This window comes from Prunus avium, chromosome 4 (genome assembly GCF_965620075.1).
Source record: "Prunus avium chromosome 4, drPruAviu1.hap1.1, whole genome shotgun sequence".
NCBI classification, from domain to species: Eukaryota; Viridiplantae; Streptophyta; class Magnoliopsida; order Rosales; family Rosaceae; genus Prunus; species Prunus avium.
This window is the reverse complement of record NC_142287.1, coordinates 17,370,896-17,393,817: the sequence shown is the minus strand read 5'-3', so window position 1 is coordinate 17,393,817 and position 22,922 is coordinate 17,370,896. Positions and strand designations below refer to the sequence as shown.

Below are 22,922 nucleotides of genomic sequence, written 5' to 3'. Positions count from 1 at the left end.
ACTAATACATACATTTCACAAACATTTTACAGTCTCCTGCTAATAATTTTAGATGTTGACACCATCAATATGGTAAATAACAAGAGTCATTGAAAATGATTGCAAGAAAGTTGTATTTAACGAACTATTCAACACAATGTTTTTTTTATTATAGGATATTCAACACAATGTTTTTTGATCAAATATTCAACACAACGTTGAAAACACGAATTTATATAACTTCCTAAAAAAAAGTTTATATAAAAAAAAATTTGGGTTAGTAATTTATAAATTCAAACGAAATAATTTTGACTAGAAATGCTCAACAAGAGGGAGTTCATGAGAACTATTTATATAATCATATGATTCATATCCACAAAATAAAAAATACTTAATTCCCTCCCACCAAAGAAAATGAATATTTAATTCCCATCCAAACTGGCCTAGAACTTATCAATTTGCAGCACCCAATTTTCTTTGACTGAAATGGAACAGATTTTATATTCAAAATTTGAATTTTGGGATAAAAGTTGGATGCTTTTTTAAAATACTTTTTATTCTTGAAATGGTTATTAAAAAAAGAGGGTGCGTGGGACAATGTTGGAAGTAGGGTTATGATGAGTGTTATGACTGTAATCACACATTTATATATAATTTTATTATATATATTTAGCCACACACACAATCAAGCGGGGTGCTGTTGACAATTAACCTTTCAAGTAGATCTGAAATCTACCACTCCCCAGTCTCCCTCAAAAGATAGATTCCAGTGAGAGAGAGGAGAGAGAGACAGAAGGAGAGAGAGAGAGAGAGAGAGACTTTCCAACTCTCTACTGAGCAAAACCCGCTTGTCTACACTTGAAACCCTACTGAGTGAGTAGTAGTGATATACTGAGTCCAACAACTGCGTTGTTTTAGCCCCCCAAAAACCATTTTTCTCTCACTCTGTTGTTTTTCTCTCTCTCAAAGAGAGAGGCAGACCCAAGAAAACCCCCCATGGGTTCCTATGAAGTTACAAACATACTCTTCACTAAGATCAAGGCCTTAGACCCAGAAAATGCCATCAAAATCATGGGTTATCTTCTCATACAAGATCTTGGCGAGAAAGATTTGATTCGCTTGGCTTATGGTCCGGAGACCCTTTTGCACTCGCTGATTGTGAGGGCTAAAATCCAGTTGGGCCTTTGCTCGAGCACTTCGTCGACATCTTCCACACCTTCCTCTCCTTCACCGCTAAACCCCATAGCCAGACCAACTAACGCCAACCCATTTTCACAGTCTTCCCCTAGAATCCCGAACGGTTTTGATTTTGGGAAAAACCCATCTTCTCCCTCCTCAAATGCCTGGCCACTTTCTGGGTTCCCAAACAACTCCATTAGCCCAAAGTCAAGCCCTTTACTCTCTTACGACAATATCCGAGCCGGGTCAGTTTCACTTCCAGTACATTCACCCCGCTACAGCAAGGATGGTGGGGGTGATGTTTGGCCTGGCGGCGACCTCATTGACGAGCACCAACTCAATGAGTACCTCTCATTTCTCAATGAGTCTTCCTCGTCGAGGCCCGAGGATTTCATCGATCCCCGGCTCGAATTGGGTCATGGAGTTCCTGATTGGGCTCATTCTGTCAACAATGGTGATGCCCATTTCCACAGAAGGAGCTATTCGGCTAGCGATGCGTGTCTCGGGTCCGAAGATGCTGCTTTGGGAGGTGGGTTCAAGCCATGCCTTTACTTTGCCAGAGGGTTTTGCAAGAACGGAAGCAATTGCAAGTTTGTGCATGGCGGTTTTGCTGATTCCTTGGACGGTTCTGGTGCCATTGTGGGGTCTCCAACTAATCTAGACAGTTTTGAGCAGCAAGACGAGATGATGAGGTTGAAGACTGCCCAGCAACAGAGATTAGCTGCTGCTTCTCAGTTCATGGGTGGAGGGTCACCTACTCCTTACAGCAAGTACATGAATTTCCTCTTGCAACAGCAAAATGACCCTCAGAGGTATGGAGTGGTCCATTTTTCTGTTTGCTGTTGCTTTTATTTGGGTGTGGTTATTGATTTTGAGTCTGTTGGAGACAACCCATTTTGCTCTTTATAGATTATTTTCTTTGTCATTAAGTGTGGTTTGTGTTGGTTATTGATTTTTTCTCTTTTCGGGTTCAATTGTTTTTTTCTTGGTGGCATTCTGTTGTATTGTAGAGTGGCAGCGATGATGATGGGGGAAGAATTTTACAAGTTTGGGCGATGTCGTCCTGATAGAAACGACCTTTTGGCAATGTCTTCAGTTGAAAAGGCGAGCTCGGCTTCAAGACAGATCTACTTGACATTCCCAGCTGAGAGCACTTTTAAAGATGAAGATGTTTCAGAATACTTCTGGTAAAATTATACGTCATATTATTTCCTTATTATTTGTTATTAGGACCAAGTCGTCGGTCAACCTTCAGTATGAGTTAAGTTGCTACTCGGATTATTGGTAGAATAGTTTTTTATTTTATTTTAATTTTTATTCATGATAATCATGCCTTAGCACTTTGGTCAGCTTTCCTGACAACCAATTACTCAGTAACGGCAATACTTACCATGCCAAGGTTTTAGAGTGGTTCTAGCCTTAGTGGCATCAGTCCTTTATGTTTGAACTTTTTCCAAAATGATAAAGTTAAGAAGTTGTTCAAGGTTTTCATTGCCTTGAAGGCCTCCAAAGCATCATCAATCGTTTATGGTCAAATCTTGGATAGAGGTTGTGGCGATTCAAAACCTTGACGTTAGTTTGCTCGTTTTTTCATTTGTAACCCTGGCCTTCATATACTCAGTTTGGTTCTCTAGGGGAGTGGTACCTTGCATTTCAAGTACAGGATATTCAGAAACAGGGGTTGTGCTTTTGCTTAAAGTTACCCCTGATAGGAGAAAATGTTTGCACCACCTTGTCATATCACATATATGTGTGTCCAACAAATAAATTTTAAATTTCAGAAGTTCAGTTATATTTTTGCTCCTCTACTAGGGTTTTAATGTGCTTACATTTCATCTTGTATGACAATCTATTTGTTTGGCTGCAATGAAAAGGTACGTTTGTAACTTTACTATTCTGATAAGTTAGCTATTATGAGAAGAAATTTTGGGATTGTTGGCTTGTGTATTTGGATACATTGTCAAGAGTCTAAACCAATAAGGATTGCTCTTTCTATCCCTGCCTAATGCCTGCATAAGAGCCTTGCTAGTCAGCTGTAAAATTTTATACAGTGTGCCCATATCATGCAAAGAGCACATTAAACAGGCTTTGATGGCTAATGTTAAGTCTTTGTGTTGACCCCTTCACCTGCTCCAACGTGACACTGAAGATCTTGAGTGTCTTTGATAGCCATTTGCAGAATGTCTGTGATCTATTTGCTCAAGGCCATTTTAAACTCGTAAAAAGCTGTTTGGTTGTTTCTCTTATCTTTATTAAAGATATAATTAATTTCATTAATTATCCACAACAATGATCAACTTATTGGAACACAAAGTTATTGCTGACTTCCAGCATATATACTACTGTGTATTGTTACTAAAATATTCAGTCGGTCCTTTATTGTGAATACAAGTGTATCGTCATCCATCATTTGATATCAAAAGATACATCTGATCTAGTACTCTCCTGGAAGAGTTTCCATGACTCACCTTTTATTTTTTTTACACTAGCAATGAGACATCATTGTTTGAATCTGTCACATAACACAACTAAATATTGTTGCATGGTATGCCATGATACGATTTAGTCATTGATGATTTTTTTTTTTCTTTTATAGAAATTAGATACAGATTAAGCTTGAAAAATTGAAATAACGAGAACTGCATGACCTTGGAGTTCATCTATGCAATGATTATTGGAGACATCCTACAGGATGTCACGGTGTGAATATGACAATAATAGGAAAACAATTTCTGAGTTCTTGTGTTACAATATTTGAATCTTGAGTGAACTCATAAACACTTGATTTTAAGAATGGATGGCCAAATGTGGTTTGAATATTGTGTAGGGTTTACTGTTACAAACCAAAGGAGTTCGTTGTATTATTACAAGGGAAGAGATCATAATGTCATTCTTATATTGTTTAAAGGTTCAGAATTTGGAATTTCTATTAAATAGTTCCTTTTTGTACTTTTGAAGCAAGTACGGGCCAGTTCAAGATGTAAGGATTCCATACCAGCAGAAAAGAATGTTTGGTTTTGTTACATTTGTCTACCCAGAAACTGTGAGGCTCATATTGTCCAAAGGAAATCCTCATTTTATATGTGATTCCCGTGTGCTTGTGAAGCCCTACAAGGAGAAGGGAAAAGTCCTGGATAAGTATGTATATCATTGCTCTTTTACAATCTAATCTTATGCCTTCATCACTTTGCACTGATGCTTTAACTGCTGATTGTCTACAGGAGGCAACAGCAACAACAGCATCTAGAGAGGGGAGAATTTTCACAATCTTTGAGCCCTGGTGGTCTTGATTCTAGAGATCCCTATGATCTCCAACTTGGTTAGTGAAACAAGATTGGATACTTTTTTTCGTGACATATACTCTGTTTGAAAGAGAATAGGGTTAAATGAATTTTAAGATGGCTTCTCATTTGGCTAACAATTAAAAAAGAAAAAAACTCTCTCTCTCTCTCTCTCTCTCTCTCTCTCTCTCTCTCCCCACACATGTATGCGTATGCACATTTATGCATATTATTGTTCTTGTTTTTATTGACTGCAGCATCACAATTCTCGTTGATTTTTTATTACTTGAATTTGTTTTCTACTAGGGGGAAGAATGTTCTATAGTACACAGGAGATGCTATTGAGAAGAAAATTGGAGGAGCAGGCCGAATTACAGCAAGCAATTGAACTCCAAGGGAGAAGAGTCATGAGTCTGCAGCTCCCAGACTGGAAGAATGACCGCTTACCCCATCACCAGCGCAGTCTGTCTGTTGGTGCTCATGTTCCCTTAAGTCCTCAGTCTCATGTGCAGATCAATCAAAATGTCATTCCGTTCGATAGCATTAAACAAGAAGTTTCAGAAGGTTGTCTGATTGACAATAACCGTTCTAATATACATATTTAAACTTTAAGATGAAGCATTGGGTCACTGACTGCTGAATATGCATGTTGCAGGCCACAGTGATATTACAGCTGCCTCAATTTCTGTGACTGCTGCTGTTGCTGAGCAGCACCTTCAGAAGGAAGATAATTTTGCTTTCATTCACAATAATGGCATTGGCAAAAACAAGGAGCAAGGCTCCTACCTGGAAACTCCTGATCTTCAGAAAAGGTATGGAGCATAACTTTCATATCAAGAGAAAGTTGACAATAGCAAACAACATTATATGATTTTATCTATAGTGGTGCTTCTGTTTTTCTGGATTTTTCCATTTGAGCTTCCATTATCAGGTCCTTTTGCATTTTCTAATAATAAAAACTTTTTTTTTCCTTCTTTTGTGGTTGTCATGATAGCAGTGTAGAGCAGGTCCTTCCTGATTGCCTTTTTGCTGCTCCCTCAAATTCAGCTGGGGATCATCTGTCTGACTTGTCAACCGCTGTGTCAGATCTTAATGATACCATCATAACTGCTGAAAACAAATCATCATCATCAGTCAATTCTGCCAGCTGCATGGCTTCTCATTAATGCTGATTGATTTTGCTAGGGTAATAGCTAATTCATTTTGTTCTCTGTAGATGACCTTGCTAGGGATTGTAGTCATGCAATCAAACAATCTTTTTATTATGTTGGGTTATGTTCCTATGCAGGAGAGTAGAGAAGCATATACAAGGAAGAAAAATCCTCTAGATGTATAGCTGAATTATACCTACATCAAAGAGTAGATCCATAGAGAAGATCGCAACAAGGTCTCACCGTCATCAATACATACTGCTAACCGATACTACATATTTCATACGCAAGGAGAAACGAAATGAATTACGAGAGTAGGATTTATCGCTTTTGCTACTTTGTACCCTCTCTGTAGGTGTGCTGACCACCAAACAGGCTAGACCAGAACAAGGATTGTAACTTCTATCTACACTCATATACACAACTTTTCTCTCTACTATCGTATTTTCCTTCTGATGTGAATTTTTGCTAGTGTTTAAGTTTTCCATTAGAGTATTTGATGCTTTTTGTACATATACTTGGACAGAAGTTTAAAGCAGACTTTTCATAAGTATACAAATTATTGTATCACTATAGTATGTATGATACGGATGGGGAAAAAAGCTATGACTTCCCTTTGGCCTTTTTGTTTTGTTTGGTCATGATTGTTCCTGTCTGATATTGCAGCATCACATGAACACCGAATATAGGGGTAGAAAGGGGATTTCATATAACAATTGATCAAAGTTTTCTTTTAGGTGGCTTTCATAATTTACTGTTTTTGGCTTTTTCTGCTAAATCCACATGTGGGGCAACAACCAAGTCGTCACATGGGTGCTGACATTTATATAAATGGTTTATAAGGCTCTATCACACTCCTTTCACTTTCACTTTCACTTTCACTTTCACTTTATTGAAATGTTTGTTTCTGAATCTTTGTATTTTTGGAAGCTGGAGCCCTCATGCTCTCTCTGGCCTAGGTATAAATTATGTTATGCTCTATATGACCATAGGGATGCCCAATGGGTACCCATTTGAGCAACCATATGCTCAAACTCAAATGGGTAACCATGTGGTAGCGGTGACAGTGGTGGTGGCCGTGGTTGTAGGGTGGTTTTAGCTGTGATGATGGTTATTGGTACCTATTGTCTATACCTGTGCCTAACTTGTGTTGCTAATGTTGACTTTTATTAGGTCAGTTGGCCGGTGAGCCTGCCTCCTTGCTTTCGAGTTCTACTCTCTCTTTTCATAGGTTAGATTAATTTAGAGTATTTTATTGCTAGTATAAAAAAAAAAAATTAAATAAAAAGGTAGGAAAGCGACTTTTCAACAACTGGAACTGGTGGATGAATTTATACTGTAACTCATGGAACGGAAAATTCTCCACATTAAATGAGATGGTAGATTAATACAGAATGGGAACTAATTGCCTTTGTGCGTTTAAACTTTTCACTAATGCTTTTGTCAGTTTTCCAATTTAATACAAGGCCGAAATTTAAAGTACGGTTTGTTTGGATAACTTGAAATTAGACACAATTCAGAAGTTATGCTTTTGTTAGTTTTCCAATTTAATAAAAGGTCGAAATTTAAAGTACGGTTTGTTTGGATAACTTGAAATTAGACACAATTCAGAAGTTTTGAAATGACGGATTTTGGGCAGAAGCTCGAAACTCTAGGCACCAAATGAATATTTGTGTAAACCTTTGCTGAGGCTCAAAAAATCCAAGGTCGAGCCAAATATATTTCTAACCCAATACAACACTTAACTGGGAAAGAAGTCTGGTATGCAATAATTTGTCGTATGTGCTTGCGCAAGTTATGGTCCACATGCCACGCCAAGCAAACAGGCAACCCGCCATGCATAGAGGTCGTAACGAGCCTGTAAAATGTACTGGTTCTATGAACCCGCGCTTACTGTTCCGTCAAGCACCGTTTAGCCCAGCTATAGCCCACTACAATACAGGAAAGCTCGAGCACAAACACGCTAAGCAACGTGCAATGCCAAGCGAAAAACTTTTATTTTCGCACTAAGCCACGCTACAATCTTAAGTGGGCTTAAGCCACGTGAATGCTTGGGGCTTACTGAGTGGGTTGTGGTATGGATGGTCACGAGTGTTCATGAGGCTCATTGATGGACTGAGGAGTGGAAGTTTGGAACTGCTTGGGAGCACCAAAACTCAGGCTCATTTCTTGAGTCCAAACATATGGGTAAGCATAAAAGAGAAAAAAATGAACCAACACCTTAGAAAATATCCAATAGCCCATCACCTTAAGAAAAGGCCCAAACACCTTAGAAAATATCTAGAGCTATAGCCCACAAAACTTGGAAATATTCCACATTAGTCAAAATATCCAGCACCTTGTCAAAACCAAGGGAAACCCATATGCACAAGCTGCTAGAAATGAAACACCCTTTAGACCAGCAATCTTACCCATTTCCTTCCTTAGCAAGCTTTGGCATGAAAAACCAGGGAGAAAGCAAGAGGCGCCTCACCCAAAATGAAGGAGTCTAGCCGCAGAAAAACCTTGGAACCCAAAAGGCTTCGTCCCTATGCGCTTGGATTGGGGAGATTTCACTAAATAGGATTGAATGGAAGAGAGTGAAGGAAAATGGAGAGGATGACTTGGTAAAATTAGAGCTTCCAGCGCCTATAAAAGGGGGATTCCATACCCAGCAAAACAACCACATCTAGAGCAAGCAAGCATCCTTATTCACTGCTGGAACCTTCAATTCCAAGCCATATTCTCCCATCTTCTTCTTTTCTTTTTTGGAAAACGATCTAGGAGTGCGACCAAGCTTTTGTCAAGCGGCTGGAAATTTACTCAAGACACCCCTCTCTATTTCCATCTCTCTTTCTCTTCCTTAGCCAAAATCCCACTAAATTTCTCTTTCCCCTTGTTCTGAACCTTTGTTTTCCATAAGAAATCCAAGCTTTTTCTCTCTATTGCTATACTCATGAAGACTTAGCTCCCATGCCACAAGCTTCTCATGCCAAGCCATAATATTGATATGTAACAATTGTCTATCTTGTTGGTGAGAGGAACCAAAGTGCTTCCTAAGGCTCCACGAGCTTTTCGAAGCACTCTTGGGGGCCTGGTTCTTGAACTCAAGCAGAGGGGCAAGCATACTCTCCCACTGCTGGAAGCACCAGATTTAAGCTCTGGTTCTTCCATCTTCTCATTATATATATATATATATATATATATATATATATATATATATATATATATATATATATTTCTCTCTCTCTCTCTCTCTCTCTCTCTCTCTCTCTCTCTCCAAAATCCCTATTCTAGATCTGAAACACTTATCTTCTGAAGCCAAGTTGAAATCATGGGCATCACCTTTTTGGTGAGAAATCCGAAGGCGTGACCAAGCATTCGTCAAGCTGTCGGAAGCCCAATCAAACAAGTAGCAACTGCTGGAACACCTGTTCCACTATGTTTCAAGCAAACCTCTTCCAGTGTCTGCTCCACCTCTATCATCAAGCAATAGCTTCACAGTAGCAGATGTATCATTCTCATAAAAAATTTCAATGTACTAAAGAGCCATTGAAGAAGACCAAAACACTCCCTAAGATCTCAAATCTTTCGGGGCCTGGTGCCGCAAACTCAGATAGGGGCGCAGGAGAGCTCAATCTACTTCACAGTAGTCCAACAAGCCCATTGTAGCTCTCAACAAAAAGACCCCAACAACCTTCCTCTCTCAATCGCTTATTAAAAATAAAAAAAATACTAAATTTTTATTTTTAAATTCTATATCAAAAAGAATTTGGGATTCGGTAGTCATGAATTCCTATTTTATATTCCAATTAAATGGGCCTTAAAAAAAATAATTTAAGGACAATCAATTTTGAGGGAAAAAATTACTACCATCAACACCATCACTACCTTTCCTAGTACCACTTTTCCCTTACCATGACCACCGCCCTTTCAACATTATGACCACCACTTTTATAAGTTATAACCACCATCACTGTTACCATTTTCCCTCCACCATGCTACCACCTTACCACTAGCATCAACATTACCATTGCCACCATCCACACTATCACTGTGGGAGCGCTTTTCGTCCCACAAAAATATTCGATTGAAAGATCCCCCTTTCTTCTTCGCCGCTTCTTTCTCCTTGCAAAACAAATCGGATAAGAGGACCACACCCAGGGGGTGTTGGCCAAAGGCCCTCCGATGCCTAAGTTAGTTCAAGTGTTTTGTAAGAAAGCACTAGCTAAATAGGATACAGAGATATATATGTAAGGTGTAAACCGAGTGGCCGGAGCCGTGAGTGGTGGGCGGAGCCTTGTGAAAAAAGGAGAGAGAGTATGGCGGCTAGGGTTTGTGAGGGATAATCTCTACAAAGTTTCAGTAGGAATTTAGACGTACCTCAACCCTTGTGCGTAGCCATCTATTTATAGGGGCCTCGGAGGCTAGGGTTTCAGAGGAATAATTCCGTAGATGGAAAGGAAGTATTCCTCCCCGATTAGGCGAGATTTGATTAATTAGGAATTTGATTTATTTGATTTAAATCAAATCCTAATTGTGGTAGGAATCAAATCAATCCCAATTTAATTAGGTAACACCCAATTTAATTGGGCAACTCCCAATTAGGTCAAATAATCCCCAAATGGAAGGAATTATTTGACCTAGAGTTTTGATTTAATTCGGTTCCCATAATCACCATAACACAACTGCCACTGGGTCCAACAAACTGATTTAAATATCATTATTTTTGCAACGGTCTTGTAACTCAAGTGGTTAAGAACATTTATTCATGCACCGGAGGTCTTAAATTTGATTCTCTCCTCTCCCAATAGAACTTTTATATAATAAAAAAATCCATTAATTTTAAACCTTTTTTTTTTTTTTTTTTTGCAATAACAAACTCTAGACCTTTAAAACTCTTTTTTTATATTAATTTTTTCTTAAATAAAATCCCATAATTTGAAATTCTAGTTACTCTTGAACTCAAGGGTCATGCTAAAGAGACCACATTATTAGATAACTTTGTAAACCACCTCTCTAATAAAGGTGAAGCACACCAATACAATGGGTCCGACCTCTATTATAGAAGTGGTTAAGGTGGTCTATAAATATGGTCTAACTAACATTTCCCTAAACTCAATTATCCCAATGCCATCATATTAGAAAAGTTGACTAATAAAATAACACACTTAGATTTAAGAGAATAAAAAAACTTAAAATTCAAGAATGAAAAATAACTATAAATGTAAATAATATAAGATATATTTTTAATGTTTTTATTTATCAAGCGGAGCATACGAGGAGGGAGCAGGGCGAAAATCGTAATTCCCGTACAAGCTGCATCAGAAGAGGGCCTATGAGGAACTGACGTTACGACAACCGTTTTCGTCCCCAATTTTCAACAGTGTAATAAAATTAAACAATCTAAACTCGATCTTACAAACAAAATCTAAACTCAAATCCAGAACGACATGCTATGACTTAAGCCCTAAGTTCATTTTAGTTTTGCAATTTCTCTTTTCACTCTTAGTTCCGGCCGCATTGCTGCCCACCCTTTGTTGCTAGTACACATCGCATGCCCTAAGCCCCCAAATCAGGTACCATTACTTTTCAATACTCATCTTTCGTGCAATTTGTTTTTCATTTGCTATTTTCCTAATTGATTCATGAATCATGAATGGTGAAAGAAGAAAGTTATTGAATATTGATGATTTGTTAGATTTAATAGTAGTGAAATGCTATTGAAAATTAGAAAAATGCTTATGGTTTACTATTTTGCTCATCAAATAAAACTCTTGATAATAAATCTACAATCTAATTTTTGCATGTAAAAATTTGAATGTGGAATGAAACACTTCTTGTGTCATCCCATTTCTTTTCTTCTTCTAACACGAGCCACTTAATTTTATAATGCAATTTTTATAGCACAAATGGAATGGGCTTTAGCATTTATATTAGTAATTTTTATGGTGAAACTGAAATAGTTATATTATATTTTAGACTAGTAGTGTTAGTGGTATTGTTAGTAATATCTTCTTTAATTGTTTAACATACAATTTTAATTTAGAAAAGGATCGAAGAGATAAACAAGTTTGGACTGTAGAGAAGACTCACCCTCAGAGTGTGCTTTAAAACATCGAAGAGATAAACAAGTTTGGACTGTAGAGAAGACACCCTCAGAGTGTGCTTTAAAACCTATCCAAGTCCTTCGCCAATTTTGATTTCCCTACTCCACCTATGCTTGAGCTCTCCAAGTTACGACAATGGTTGTAACCTCCAAAATCTCCACGCCAAGGTTATGCTTTGGTGAAGATGATGAACCCACAAGGAGGACTAGATGCTAGAAAATCATCCCTTTGGTAGCCGACCTTCCCTTGCTTTAGATTAGAGAGAGTTTGATTTTCTTTTATTCTCGACCTTGCAAAGAAAAACCCTAAAGAGGCGAGGATGAGCATCCTTATGCTTATTTGACATGTAACTTAAATTTTCATACAAGATTTCTTGATTGATTGCGTTCAATGTAGTCACTCTGTAACAAACACCCAGACACTTATCTTAGTGTCATCTACACGAAAGGCTTGAGACCAGTCAACCTTACAATTGAGCAGATACAGTGTATGTTGTTCTTTTAGGGTATGAGTTTAAGTGGGAAATGTATACTGGATCTAACTTCTTTAGATCACTTTTCTCATCTCATAGACTATGAGACTTTTACTTGAATCGACGTAATTGCTCTTATGTTTAAACTTGGATAGTTAATTAAACGAAATATCCATAAAACATTCATCTAATGATTGAGTTTTAGGGCATATTTATGAAGGAAAAACTATTTCTAGGCATTTCTCAAATACACAAATAGGATAATGAGCTATCTAACATGCATTTCTACTAAATACAAAGAAGAGGAAGCTAAATAGAAACTTAGAAACTCATACAAATCCTATTGAACCCAAAATTTTTCTAAGCTTATGAAATGTTGCACCATAGACTCTTTAGAACTACTTTAAAGAGAGGGACTAGAGATGTAGTTACCCTTGGAGCGAATCCTGAACCCTAAGAAGGTGTGTTCAGGTAGAGTGTTTGATCTCTCCTTTCTTGATTATCCACTATGGCTCTCCAATAGGTAAAATAGTGTGCAACTCACCAAAGCTCTTCACCAAAGATGGATGGAGATGAGAGATAGAGAACTTGGGAGAGTACGAGAGTACTAGTTCTTGCTCTCCAAAGTAGTTGGCCAAGGGGGACTTGAGAGAGAAAGGTTTGATGTATCTTCTCTTCCAATTTTCCAACTTGAAAACCCTAAATCAAATGGTGCTAGACATCTAATTTATAGATCCATGTTATGACACATATCTGCACACTCCCTTTGGTAGGCCTAATTTTGGGTTTTTTCGGTCCAACACATTTATCCCTCAATGTGTCACATATGTCTAAAGTCTTATGGTTCAATTCTTAATTCTTTAAGTCATGTAGGACCCAACTAAGTTCATTAACTTTAATTGTTTAAAATAAACTTTTCTAATTAGTTTAATTACTTAATTACTTAATTAATTAAGTCATTAAATTGTCTTACAAGTATTGATCCCGGTCAATCCTTGTTGACCTTGTCAAGTGTTCGGTTAACTGTTGTGTAAGATCCCACATTGACCAACAGAGAGGGGGTGATGTGCCTTATATGTACATGCCCGCCTCCATCTAGCACGAGGCCTTTTGGGAGCTCACTGGCTTCGGAGTCATGGGAACTCCGAAGTTAAGCGAGTTGGGGCTAAACCAATCCCAGGATGGGTGACCCACTGGGAAGTTGCTCGTGAGTTCCCAGAAACAAAACCGTGAGCCAGAGAGGGGGCCTAAAGCGGACAATATTATGCTACGGCGGAGCCGATCCCGGGATGTGACATGTTGACCTTTAAATTTGACCAAGTGTAAAATCTATTTCTCTATTCTCTTTCTTAATCCATTCCATTGCGGTGTGCGATCTTATAGGTTCTTATTAGCGAGGCAGTGGATAAGTTCGATTCCTTCTGAATCGAGAATGAATTGAATCCTATCATTCAATTCTCCCTATTAGTGAAGGCTAATTGTTATTAGACCTTACAAGGCTTCTACAAGCCATGAGTGACACCTAGCAATATGTAATGACTACCCAAGCTAAATAGAATTCATTGTAGAACCTAGTCAGTTGTAATTACAATGCAATCCGCTCATTCTGTATAACAATACTTTATGTCACATTATCAGGATACGGTTAACTTGTATTAAATCCCCAGTGTGAAATTTCTAGGTTATATGATTCACTTGAAGGAGATTGCAAACTTTGCTATTGCAATCCTATCCGATACTTTGGCCCAAGATTCAACAAATCAGATCTCTAGAGTACTCTCTCTTTTTACTAAGAGTGGAGATTCCATATTGTACATTCACATGTCTCTGTGAGCTTATCAGATATCCCGATGATTGCCTTTAAACCATATCTCCCAAAACGGTCGTATAATGATCTCAAAGATAAACCACTTGTCCACAAGACAACTATGATGTCTCACGTCTGAGGACTAATTTGCATGATCACAACTGTTTGTGCCTGATAAATCACGGCCATGAGCAGGCCGAAGGAACCCTTTATCTCGGCCTTGGCACTTGTTTGCAGAGGCTGAAACGCAGCGTTTCGCTAGGGTACTTCGCCTTCTTAAAAATAAAAGAAGGAAATGCTAAGGCATGATCATCTCGGCCTCAAGCATAGGCCGAGGCCGAGGTCGAACAAATTTGCGGCCAAGGCATTAAAGGCAAATCATCACGTGACAGCAGGATCCCAGGCTTCATTTAATGAAGTAGTGCCTATTTAATGCAGCAAACCCATTGGCCACAAAGTAGCATTTAATGCATGAGGGAAGGTGGGAAGTGACTGAAGTCAGGATTTGGTGATGAAGATTAGAGTGATTAGATGTGGACATTCTCACGAAGATTCTGACAGCTTGAGATGTTGGTTCACCAGCTATCCAGGCAATAAATGCGTCTCCACGGCCAGAGGTTCAGAACCCACGATTAAATGCGGCGGCCGAGATTCACCAGGATTTCTGGGGTCTCATCACCATACTTCACGATCCCAAATGTCGATTGGATTGCCTACTTGCGCTAATCAGACTCCACTATGCGTAATTTCAGCCTCGATTACTCATCCAGGGACTCTTCCTATAAATACAAGACTCAAGCTACATTCAAAGGGTTCAAACACCAAAACAAGCCTCCCACGGAGCAACTTATTTTCTTCTGTAATGCACTTTCAATATCTTTACTTGCTTTCCTAGGAGTAGAGTTAGGTTGTAAGCAGAATCCATTCATCAATATATCATACGACCCTTGATTTTCAAGGCGCCGGAGCACCATCTCTGTTTGTTCGCTCACTCACCCCATATATCACACGACCGTTGCTCCCTGAGCAGCGCGCCGGAGCACCGCCCAAAACCCACCACCAACACCATCACTCAACGGCCTTGTAGTTCAGGCCGTGAACCTAACAGCCGAGACCAGTTCCTCTCTCGGCTACAATCGTTTGACCAAGAAGACAGATCAAACAGGCGCACCATTCACCCATCCAACGCTCACCAAAACATCAACGCACGGTAAACCGTGCTGGCACGCCCGCGCACAACCACACCGCACCCAAAAGCAGGAAACCCCGTGTTAACGCACGTCCCCTCGGCCCGGAACTCCAGGCCGTGAGATTTGCGCGGCAGACAACAACTTAGAATTACTTGTTTGACACTTGTGAGTAAAATTACCATACAAGAATTCTTAGTCGATCGCGTTCAGTGAACTCTATCTCTATTGAGCACCTACTCACCTATCTTAGTGTCTCTACGTGGATGACTTGGGGCTAGTCATCCTTTCGATCGAGCAAACACAGTGAGTACCAGTCTTTACAGGTCACCATTTGCCCAATTGGTGATCGTATGACCAGAAACATTTTAGGATGTGATATATCATAATGGAAAGGTCTCATGAATCTAACATCTTTAGATTACTTTCCATATGTATCGTAATCCACAGACTTGTCACTTTATTGCCTATGTATAAGTTTCCTAAAGTGACTTTCATGCTCTATTAATTATGTGGTGTTATGTCCTCAGAAGTTTTTTCGTTTTTGTATTGTCTTATAAGGCATATTTCTAACAATTTCCAACACAAAGAATTGTCAGGCTCTAGTGAATTGGAAGTAACAAATTCAAATTAATTTCACCAAGTATACAAACTAGGCTTGTATTGGATGAGACACACTTGAATGCATCAATGATACAATTTTTACTTTGACTAGGTCTTGATGTTAGAAGCTTCAGACCAAATTCATACCATCATATCATACAATAGATCCAAAAAAATCAAAGACAATCCCAAGACAAGAACTAATTTGGTTCACCAACTAAGCTACATCAAGTGGCTATGATGGCTATGATTTATTAATGTCAAGAAGATTACAAATTGAAGAGACAATTGCCTCTTCCAATCACTCTTAGGCAATCTCTTACTCCTCTAATCTGATCTCCAATCTCAATAGAGAATCCTCAATACACCCAAAAAGTGTACAATGAAACTAAGTTTTTTGTGCACCCCGGATTGTGTTGGCATGTGTTGAGTCCCATATTGGTAAACTATTGCGTCAATGTGAGCTTATTATATAAGTGATTACAGAGAGCATCATTAGTGAGTAGTCCTTTTAAGGTCTAACGCCCCTATAGTGAGCGCTTCCATTGGTCATGAAAGTTGATCTAGAGTCCACTACATGATTTTGGATAAAAAGTTGCTAATGAACTGCTTGTGGGCTCCAATAAGGACGTCATGCATTTAAATGAGAGAGATTATGACACTCCAAGTTGCTTTAATTTTTGTTGAGTCCTATATCTGTAGAGTACTAGGTGAATCTGATCTACATAAGCGATTGTAGGAAGCTGAATTAGTGACTAACCTTTTTATGATCTTCAGATGTCATGAATGGAAAAGCGATAACCCAGACATCCAATTTTTCTTTACTAAAATGTCGATCAATCTCAACATGGTTCGTACGATCATGTTGCATCGGATTATGAGCAATTTAGATGGCAGTCTTATTATCACAATGGAAACTCATGGGCATTTTGAATTTGAACCCAAAATCGCTGAACAAAATTTCTCAACCAAAGCAACTCATATACCCTGTGTGACATACCACGAATTTTAGCTTCGGCACTCAACCTAGCCTCCACTTTTTGTTTCTTACTCCTCCAAGTAACAAGGTTACCACCAACAAAAGTAAAGTACCTAGAAGTAGAACAGTGGTCCGTAATCCTCCAATAAGCATTTGTATACAACTTTACATCTATATGACCATGCTTGGAGAACACTAAGCCTTTACCAGGAGCCACTTTCAAGTACCTTAGAATACGCACAACAACATCCAATCATCATCACTTGGAGAGTGCATAAACTGACTTACCACACTCACTGCATAAGCTATATAAGGATGTGTATGAACCAAATAAATTAACCTCCCTACAAGTCGCTCATAACGCTCCTTATTAGTAGGAACCTGATCGGGATAAACCCCAACCTATGGTTTTGTCCAATAGGAGTATCAATTGGTTTACAATCTAACATACCATTTTCTGCTAGCAAATCAAGAATATACTTCCTTTCAGACAAAAATACCATGTTTAGGTCAAGCATCTTCGATCCCAATGAAGTATTTCAGCTCACCCAATTATTTCATCTCAAACTCAGAAGCTAGATACTTCTGAAGACACTCTATCTCTGTGAGTAACCAAACTTCCTCATTGATGAGCTAAACCTAACAAACCACACTCTCGAAGATTGCTTTAAACGGTACAAGGATTTTCTCAATTTTCACACAACACCCTTTTAGGAATCCACATGAGTACCCATAGGAAGATCCATGTACACCTCATTCTTGAGATTGCCATGAAGGAATGCATTTGTAACATCAAACTGTAATAGAGGCCACTCCAGGTTAGCAACAAGAGACAAAAGTACATGAACACTATTATTCTTTTCTACAGGAGCAAAAGTCTCTTGATAATCCACTCCATACTTCTGAGTATAACCCTTTGTTACCAATCTAGCCTTGTAACGATCAATAGAACCATTAGCCTGGTGGTTTTTTTTTCCTTTCCAAGGCTTCCATTTCAACATTCATGGCATCGACCCACTTAGGATTCGATAGAGCATCTTGCAACTTAGTTGGAATACATACACTAGATAAATATGATTCATATGACTTGGGATAAATGATGACTTGACACATAATTATTAATGAGATATTTGTTTTGGCATGTATATCAGGTGAGTATTGCACTTCAGGTTTTCCACGAGTACTTTGTGGGGGAAACTGATAAGTAGATATAGGCACAACATTAGAATTTCCCTCATTTGTGTCACTGGCACGAATTGATTCAGACAATGGCAAGGCATGGGGGTTATAGTGTTGCCATCAGTTACATCATCACAACAATCCACAATTTCACCATCATCACTCAGTTCATCCGCAACCGACTAGTCCACCCCTTATTGGTGACATGTTTCCAGACAGAGAGCTCCCATCGGCTCCAGACATTACTGACCGAGTCGGTTCAGATAAAGACAAAGATGGAAAAGTTACAATTTATTCTACATTTCAAAACTCTCTTTTTCTTGATGACTCTCCATTTCACTCCCCCGTCCCCCTGAAGTGGAGGGGCAGAAGAAGGTTGTGACAATTTTGAGTTCTTTCTGAAAAAGTCTGCCTCTATTCATCGAGAATCCCCCATTATATGGACAGAATATGAGTTAATTAGGAAAGAACACAGGCTGATCTTCAGCCCTGAAAAACAGCTAACCTACTGTATATACATCAATCTAATTATAGCATACAACTAGTATATCCTAATTAAGGAAAGAATCTGCTGGTATTAAATCTGTATAACTTATAAATTTGTAAAAGCATAACTTTCAATCTATTGTCAATCCGCTGTCAATCTGCTGGCATTAAGCATGTAGTTATTTTCTTTAACATCCCCCCTCAAATTGATGCTGGTAAATCGACTAGCATTAATTTGCTAACGAGGAAATGATGGCGCTGACGTGGCATGGATTTGGTGAAGATATCTGCGATCTGCAGAGGAGTGGAGACATGTGGAAGGGTGATAACCTGATGATCATAGGCTTCTTTGATTGAGTGACAGTCTACCTCGATGTGCTTTGTGCGTTCGTGATAGATGGGGTTGGCTACAATTTGGATGGCACTAGTGTTGTTAGCATGTAGGGGAGTAGGATGAACTGGACTGAAACCAAGCTCTGTGACGAGACCACACAGACAGGGCTCGGTACTCTGCCTCGGTAGATGATTTGGAGATGTGGTCTTGCTTCTTGTATTTCCAAGAGATAGAGGCATCACCAAGAAACATACACCAGCCGGTAGTAGATTTCCTGGTGTTTGGGCAACCAGCCCAATCAGCATCACTATAGGCTTGTAGCTGAAGTGAAGAACCTTTAGTGAAGAATAAGCCACGACGAGATGTGCCAATAATGTAGCGAATGATGCGGCGAACGGCAGATAGATGGAGATGCCTCGGGGCTTGCATGAACTTGCTGACGGTGTGAACAGCATAAGAGATGTCTGGTCAGGTAATGGTTAGATAGATAAGACTACCAACCAGCTTCCGATAGAGAGTAGGGTCTTCAAGAAGCTCCCCTTCGTCACGTCGATATTTCACATTAAGTTCCATGGGGGTGTCAACTGAAGTAGTGTTGGTGAGGCCGGCTAACTGAACCAAATCCTGACTATACTTGTGCTGATGCAAGAAGAGATCGTGAGGTTGATGATGCACCTCTAAACCCAAGAAATAGGTGAGCTGGCCAAGGTCTTTCATGTGGAATGTAGAATGCAACAAAGTCTGAACTGCAGTGATTGCCTCCAAGTTAGAGCCGGTGATGACGATATCATCCACATAAACAAGGAGGACAACGATACCCATGGATGTCCTTTGTAGAAAAAGGGAGGAGTCATACCGACTTTGAGTGAAAGAAAAACCAAGCAAAGTGGATCGAAACTTTTCAAACCATACTCTCGGTGTCTGCTTCAAACCATACAAAGAACGTTTCAGTTTGCAAACATCATTAGGTGAGGAAGTAGGCATACCAGAGGGAAGTTTCAAGTAAACTTCTTCCTTGAGATCACCATGAAGGAATGCGTTCTTAACATCGATTTGATGTAAGGGCCAGGATTGGGATGCAGCAAGGGCGAGGATAGTTCGGACAGTGGTCATTTTGGCGATTGGTGCGAAGGTCTCATCAAAGTCGAGACCATATTCTTGTTTGTTGCCAAGTGCCACTAACTGAGCCTTATAACGGTCTATAGATCCATCAGAATGAAGCTTGATAGAAAACACGAACTTACTGCCAAGGGTTTTCACGGAGGAGGGGCATGGAACAATGTCCCAGGTTTGGTTTTCCTCAAGTGCAAGAAGTTCGGTTTCAACAGCTTTCCGCCAACACTCATGCTTCATTGCCTGTTTATAAGACGAAGGAAGAGAAATAGAAGACAAGGTGGCTGTGAAGGATGAACGAGGAGAGGAACCAAACCTATCTAGGGGGCAACAAACTCGAGTACTGTGTCTGAGAGGGGAGGTGCAGTTGCTGGAACAGGAGCAACAGTCGGGGAAGGAGCTTGAGGGGGCTCGGGAGGTGCTGAAGGCTGGTGGGAAGTGGCGGAGGAGCGTCGTTGATACACTAGGAGAGGCTTAGAAGGGACTGGAGCGGCAGAAGAGTTAGTAAACATAAGCAAAACAGCAAATGAAGGAGAAACGGGATCCTGATGTGTGGGAAAAAAATACTGATTTTCTAGAAAGATCACATTTCTAGAAACTCAAATAGGACGCAAATTTGGATTATAGCAAAGAAAACCTTTCTGGTGTACTGATTATCCTAGGAAAGCACACTGAATCGATTGAGCTGTGAGTTTTGTGCGTTCATGTGCAAGAAGATGAACATAACAGACACAACCAAGGGTACGAAGGTTAGAATAAGTTGGAGGGTGACCAAATAACCTGGTGAAAGGAGAGTCGTGGTTAAATGTGGGAGAAGGTAACCTGTTGATGAGATGGACAGCAGTGGAGAGAGCTTCACACAAAAAACGAGAGGGCGTAGATGACTCTAATAGGAGAGTGCGAACCCCATTTTGTTGAGGTGTTGAAGGGCAAGACCGTTGAGAGATGATGCCGTGATTCTGTAGGAAGTCCTGAAACAAATGAGACATATACTCACCCCCATTGTCAGAACGAAGGATTTTGATATGGGCCGAAAATTGGATTTGAATATGTGCATGAAAAATCTTAAAAACAGAAAATACTTCGTCTTTAGAATGAAGAAAATATATCCATGTGAAACGGCTATAGTCGTCAATAAAAGTGACAAGGTATTTGTAATTAGCATGAGAAGTGACAGGTGCCATACCCCACACATCACTATGTATCAAATTGAAAGGTTGGACTACATGTGGTGTGTGAATAGGAAATGGCAGAGTCTTACTTTTGCCAAGTCTACAAGAATTGCAATCAAACTGAACAACAGTAAGAGATGGTGATTCTTTATTCCCAAGAAAACCAGATTTTAGTAAATCATGAAGTACATTAGAGTTTGGGTGTCCCAGACGTTTATGCCATGCTCGGTAATCCACATGAGCAGAATTACAAGTGACAAAGGACAAAGAAGAAAAAAAAAAGGAGACAAAGGAAATTGAAGAGGAAAAAGACGTCCCACTTTAGGCCCCCTCGCGATCATCCTCCCTGACTGTTGATCCTGCACAACACAACCAGCTTTAGAGAATTCCACTTTACAATCATTATCAACCAATTGACCGACATACACAAGATTGGTGGTAAGGTCGGGAGATACGAAGACATTAGTGAGAGAGGGAGAAACATCACTAGTGGCCGTGATAGGTAAATGATTGCCATCAGTAGTATGAATTTTGAGATTTCCAAAATATTTGTTTACATTGGTAAGAGAATCAACATTGTTTGTCATATGATGGGAAGCCTCGGAATCAAAGTACCAAGTAGATGATGTAGAGAAGGGTTTACCTGAGAGTCCTAAAGATGAAAACGCAGAAATGATCATTTGTTGAATCATGTCAGGGGTCACAGGTTGGACAGGAGCAAAAGCACTTTGTGTCAGAGGGGCTGTATTCACAGAACTACCAGCACTAGAAGAACTAACTAAGACAGTATATGCTGTCTCTGATTTCTTGGGGGGTCCCAGATCCAATCTTATGAATCTAGAATTTGTCCGCTCCTTGGATACATGCCTCAATGATCTCCTTCACGAGGAACAACGCCTTCTCACTCAAACCACCATGGAACAACGGCGATCTACATCTGTTCCTGTGGCCTATGCAGCACAAGGTAAGCCACGAGATAGGGATATGAGCACTGTTCAGTGTTTCTATTGCAAGGGATTTGGCCATTATGCTGCAAATTGTCCCTGAAAATTCTGCAACTACTGCAAAAAGGATGGCCATATCATCAAATTCAGGTCTCAGTTTCATTAGAAATTGATCCCTCTGAGTAGTTTCATGGACAGATTGAACAGAACTAAGACCTTCGGATGGTAAGTCAGCATAAACTATATCAGTGTATTCAGCCCAAAGATTAGTGAATCTAGAGTAAAAATCGGAGATAGAAAGACTATCCTGTTGGAGAGTGGCCAATTCATGTTCAAGCTGGAACCGACGAGCAGTGTTTCATTGACTATAGATCTTCTTCAGGTAAGTCCACATCTGAGCTGCAATATGAGAGGATCGAAGGTTCAAGATGATATTGGGTTCGACAGATCCTAAAATCCATGCCATAACTTGAGCGTCCTTGACTTCCCACTTGGTGTGCTGGTCTTTGTCTTTGCTTTTGTCAGGAGCTGGGTTACTTCCATCAACATGTCCCCATAGCTCCTTGCCTTTTGACGAAAATCCTGAAGTGAAACGCCTAAGCAGAGTAGTTCTTGCCATTGAAACGAATCAAAGAAACATCAGACTTATCCGAAGACATGAGGTCAAGAGAACTTGATCAAGAATAACCGAGATTACGGAACTTGAGAGCAAGAGACAATTCAGAGCTGTAGCTCTGATACCATGACAATTTTGAGTTCTTTCTGAAAAAGTCTGCCTCTATTCATCGAGAATCCCCATTATATGGACAAAATACGAGTTAATTAGGAAAGAACACAGGCTGATCTTCAGCCCTAAAAAACAGCTAACCTATCGTATATACATCAATCTAATTATAGCCTACAGCTCGTATATCCTAATTAATGAATGAATCTGCTGGTATTAAATCTGTATAACCTATAAATCTGT

At 39.5% G+C, this 22,922-nt stretch overlaps 2 protein-coding genes across 3 annotated transcripts; one reads left to right on the top strand and one right to left on the bottom strand.

Annotated features, from left to right (window-relative positions):
• Positions 1–677: 677 nt before the first annotated feature.
• On the top strand, positions 678–6,213 carry LOC110753944 (zinc finger CCCH domain-containing protein 55). 2 transcript variants are annotated; one of them, XM_021954939.2, is made up of 8 exons: positions 678–1,970; positions 2,169–2,345; positions 4,117–4,296; positions 4,380–4,477; positions 4,746–5,003; positions 5,095–5,251; positions 5,434–5,625; positions 5,728–6,213. In XM_021954939.2, exons 1-7 carry the CDS (start codon positions 976–978, stop codon positions 5,603–5,605), a joined length of 2,037 nt encoding a protein of 678 aa, XP_021810631.1. In that variant the 5' UTR covers positions 678–975; the 3' UTR covers positions 5,606–5,625; positions 5,728–6,213. The 2 variants fall into 2 exon arrangements, with proteins under 2 accessions (XP_021810631.1, XP_021810632.1); XM_021954940.2 differs by having other exon boundaries at positions 679–1,970; positions 5,437–5,625.
• A 10,440-nt stretch (positions 6,214–16,653) lies between these two features.
• On the bottom strand, positions 16,654–17,728 carry LOC148294934 (uncharacterized). Its single transcript, XM_088252310.1, has 3 exons — positions 17,450–17,728; positions 17,068–17,129; positions 16,654–16,954 (listed from the first exon to the last, which is right to left on the bottom strand). Exons 1-3 carry the CDS (start codon positions 17,726–17,728, stop codon positions 16,654–16,656), a joined length of 642 nt encoding a protein of 213 aa, XP_088108436.1.
• Between the last annotated feature and the right edge of the window lie 5,194 nt (positions 17,729–22,922).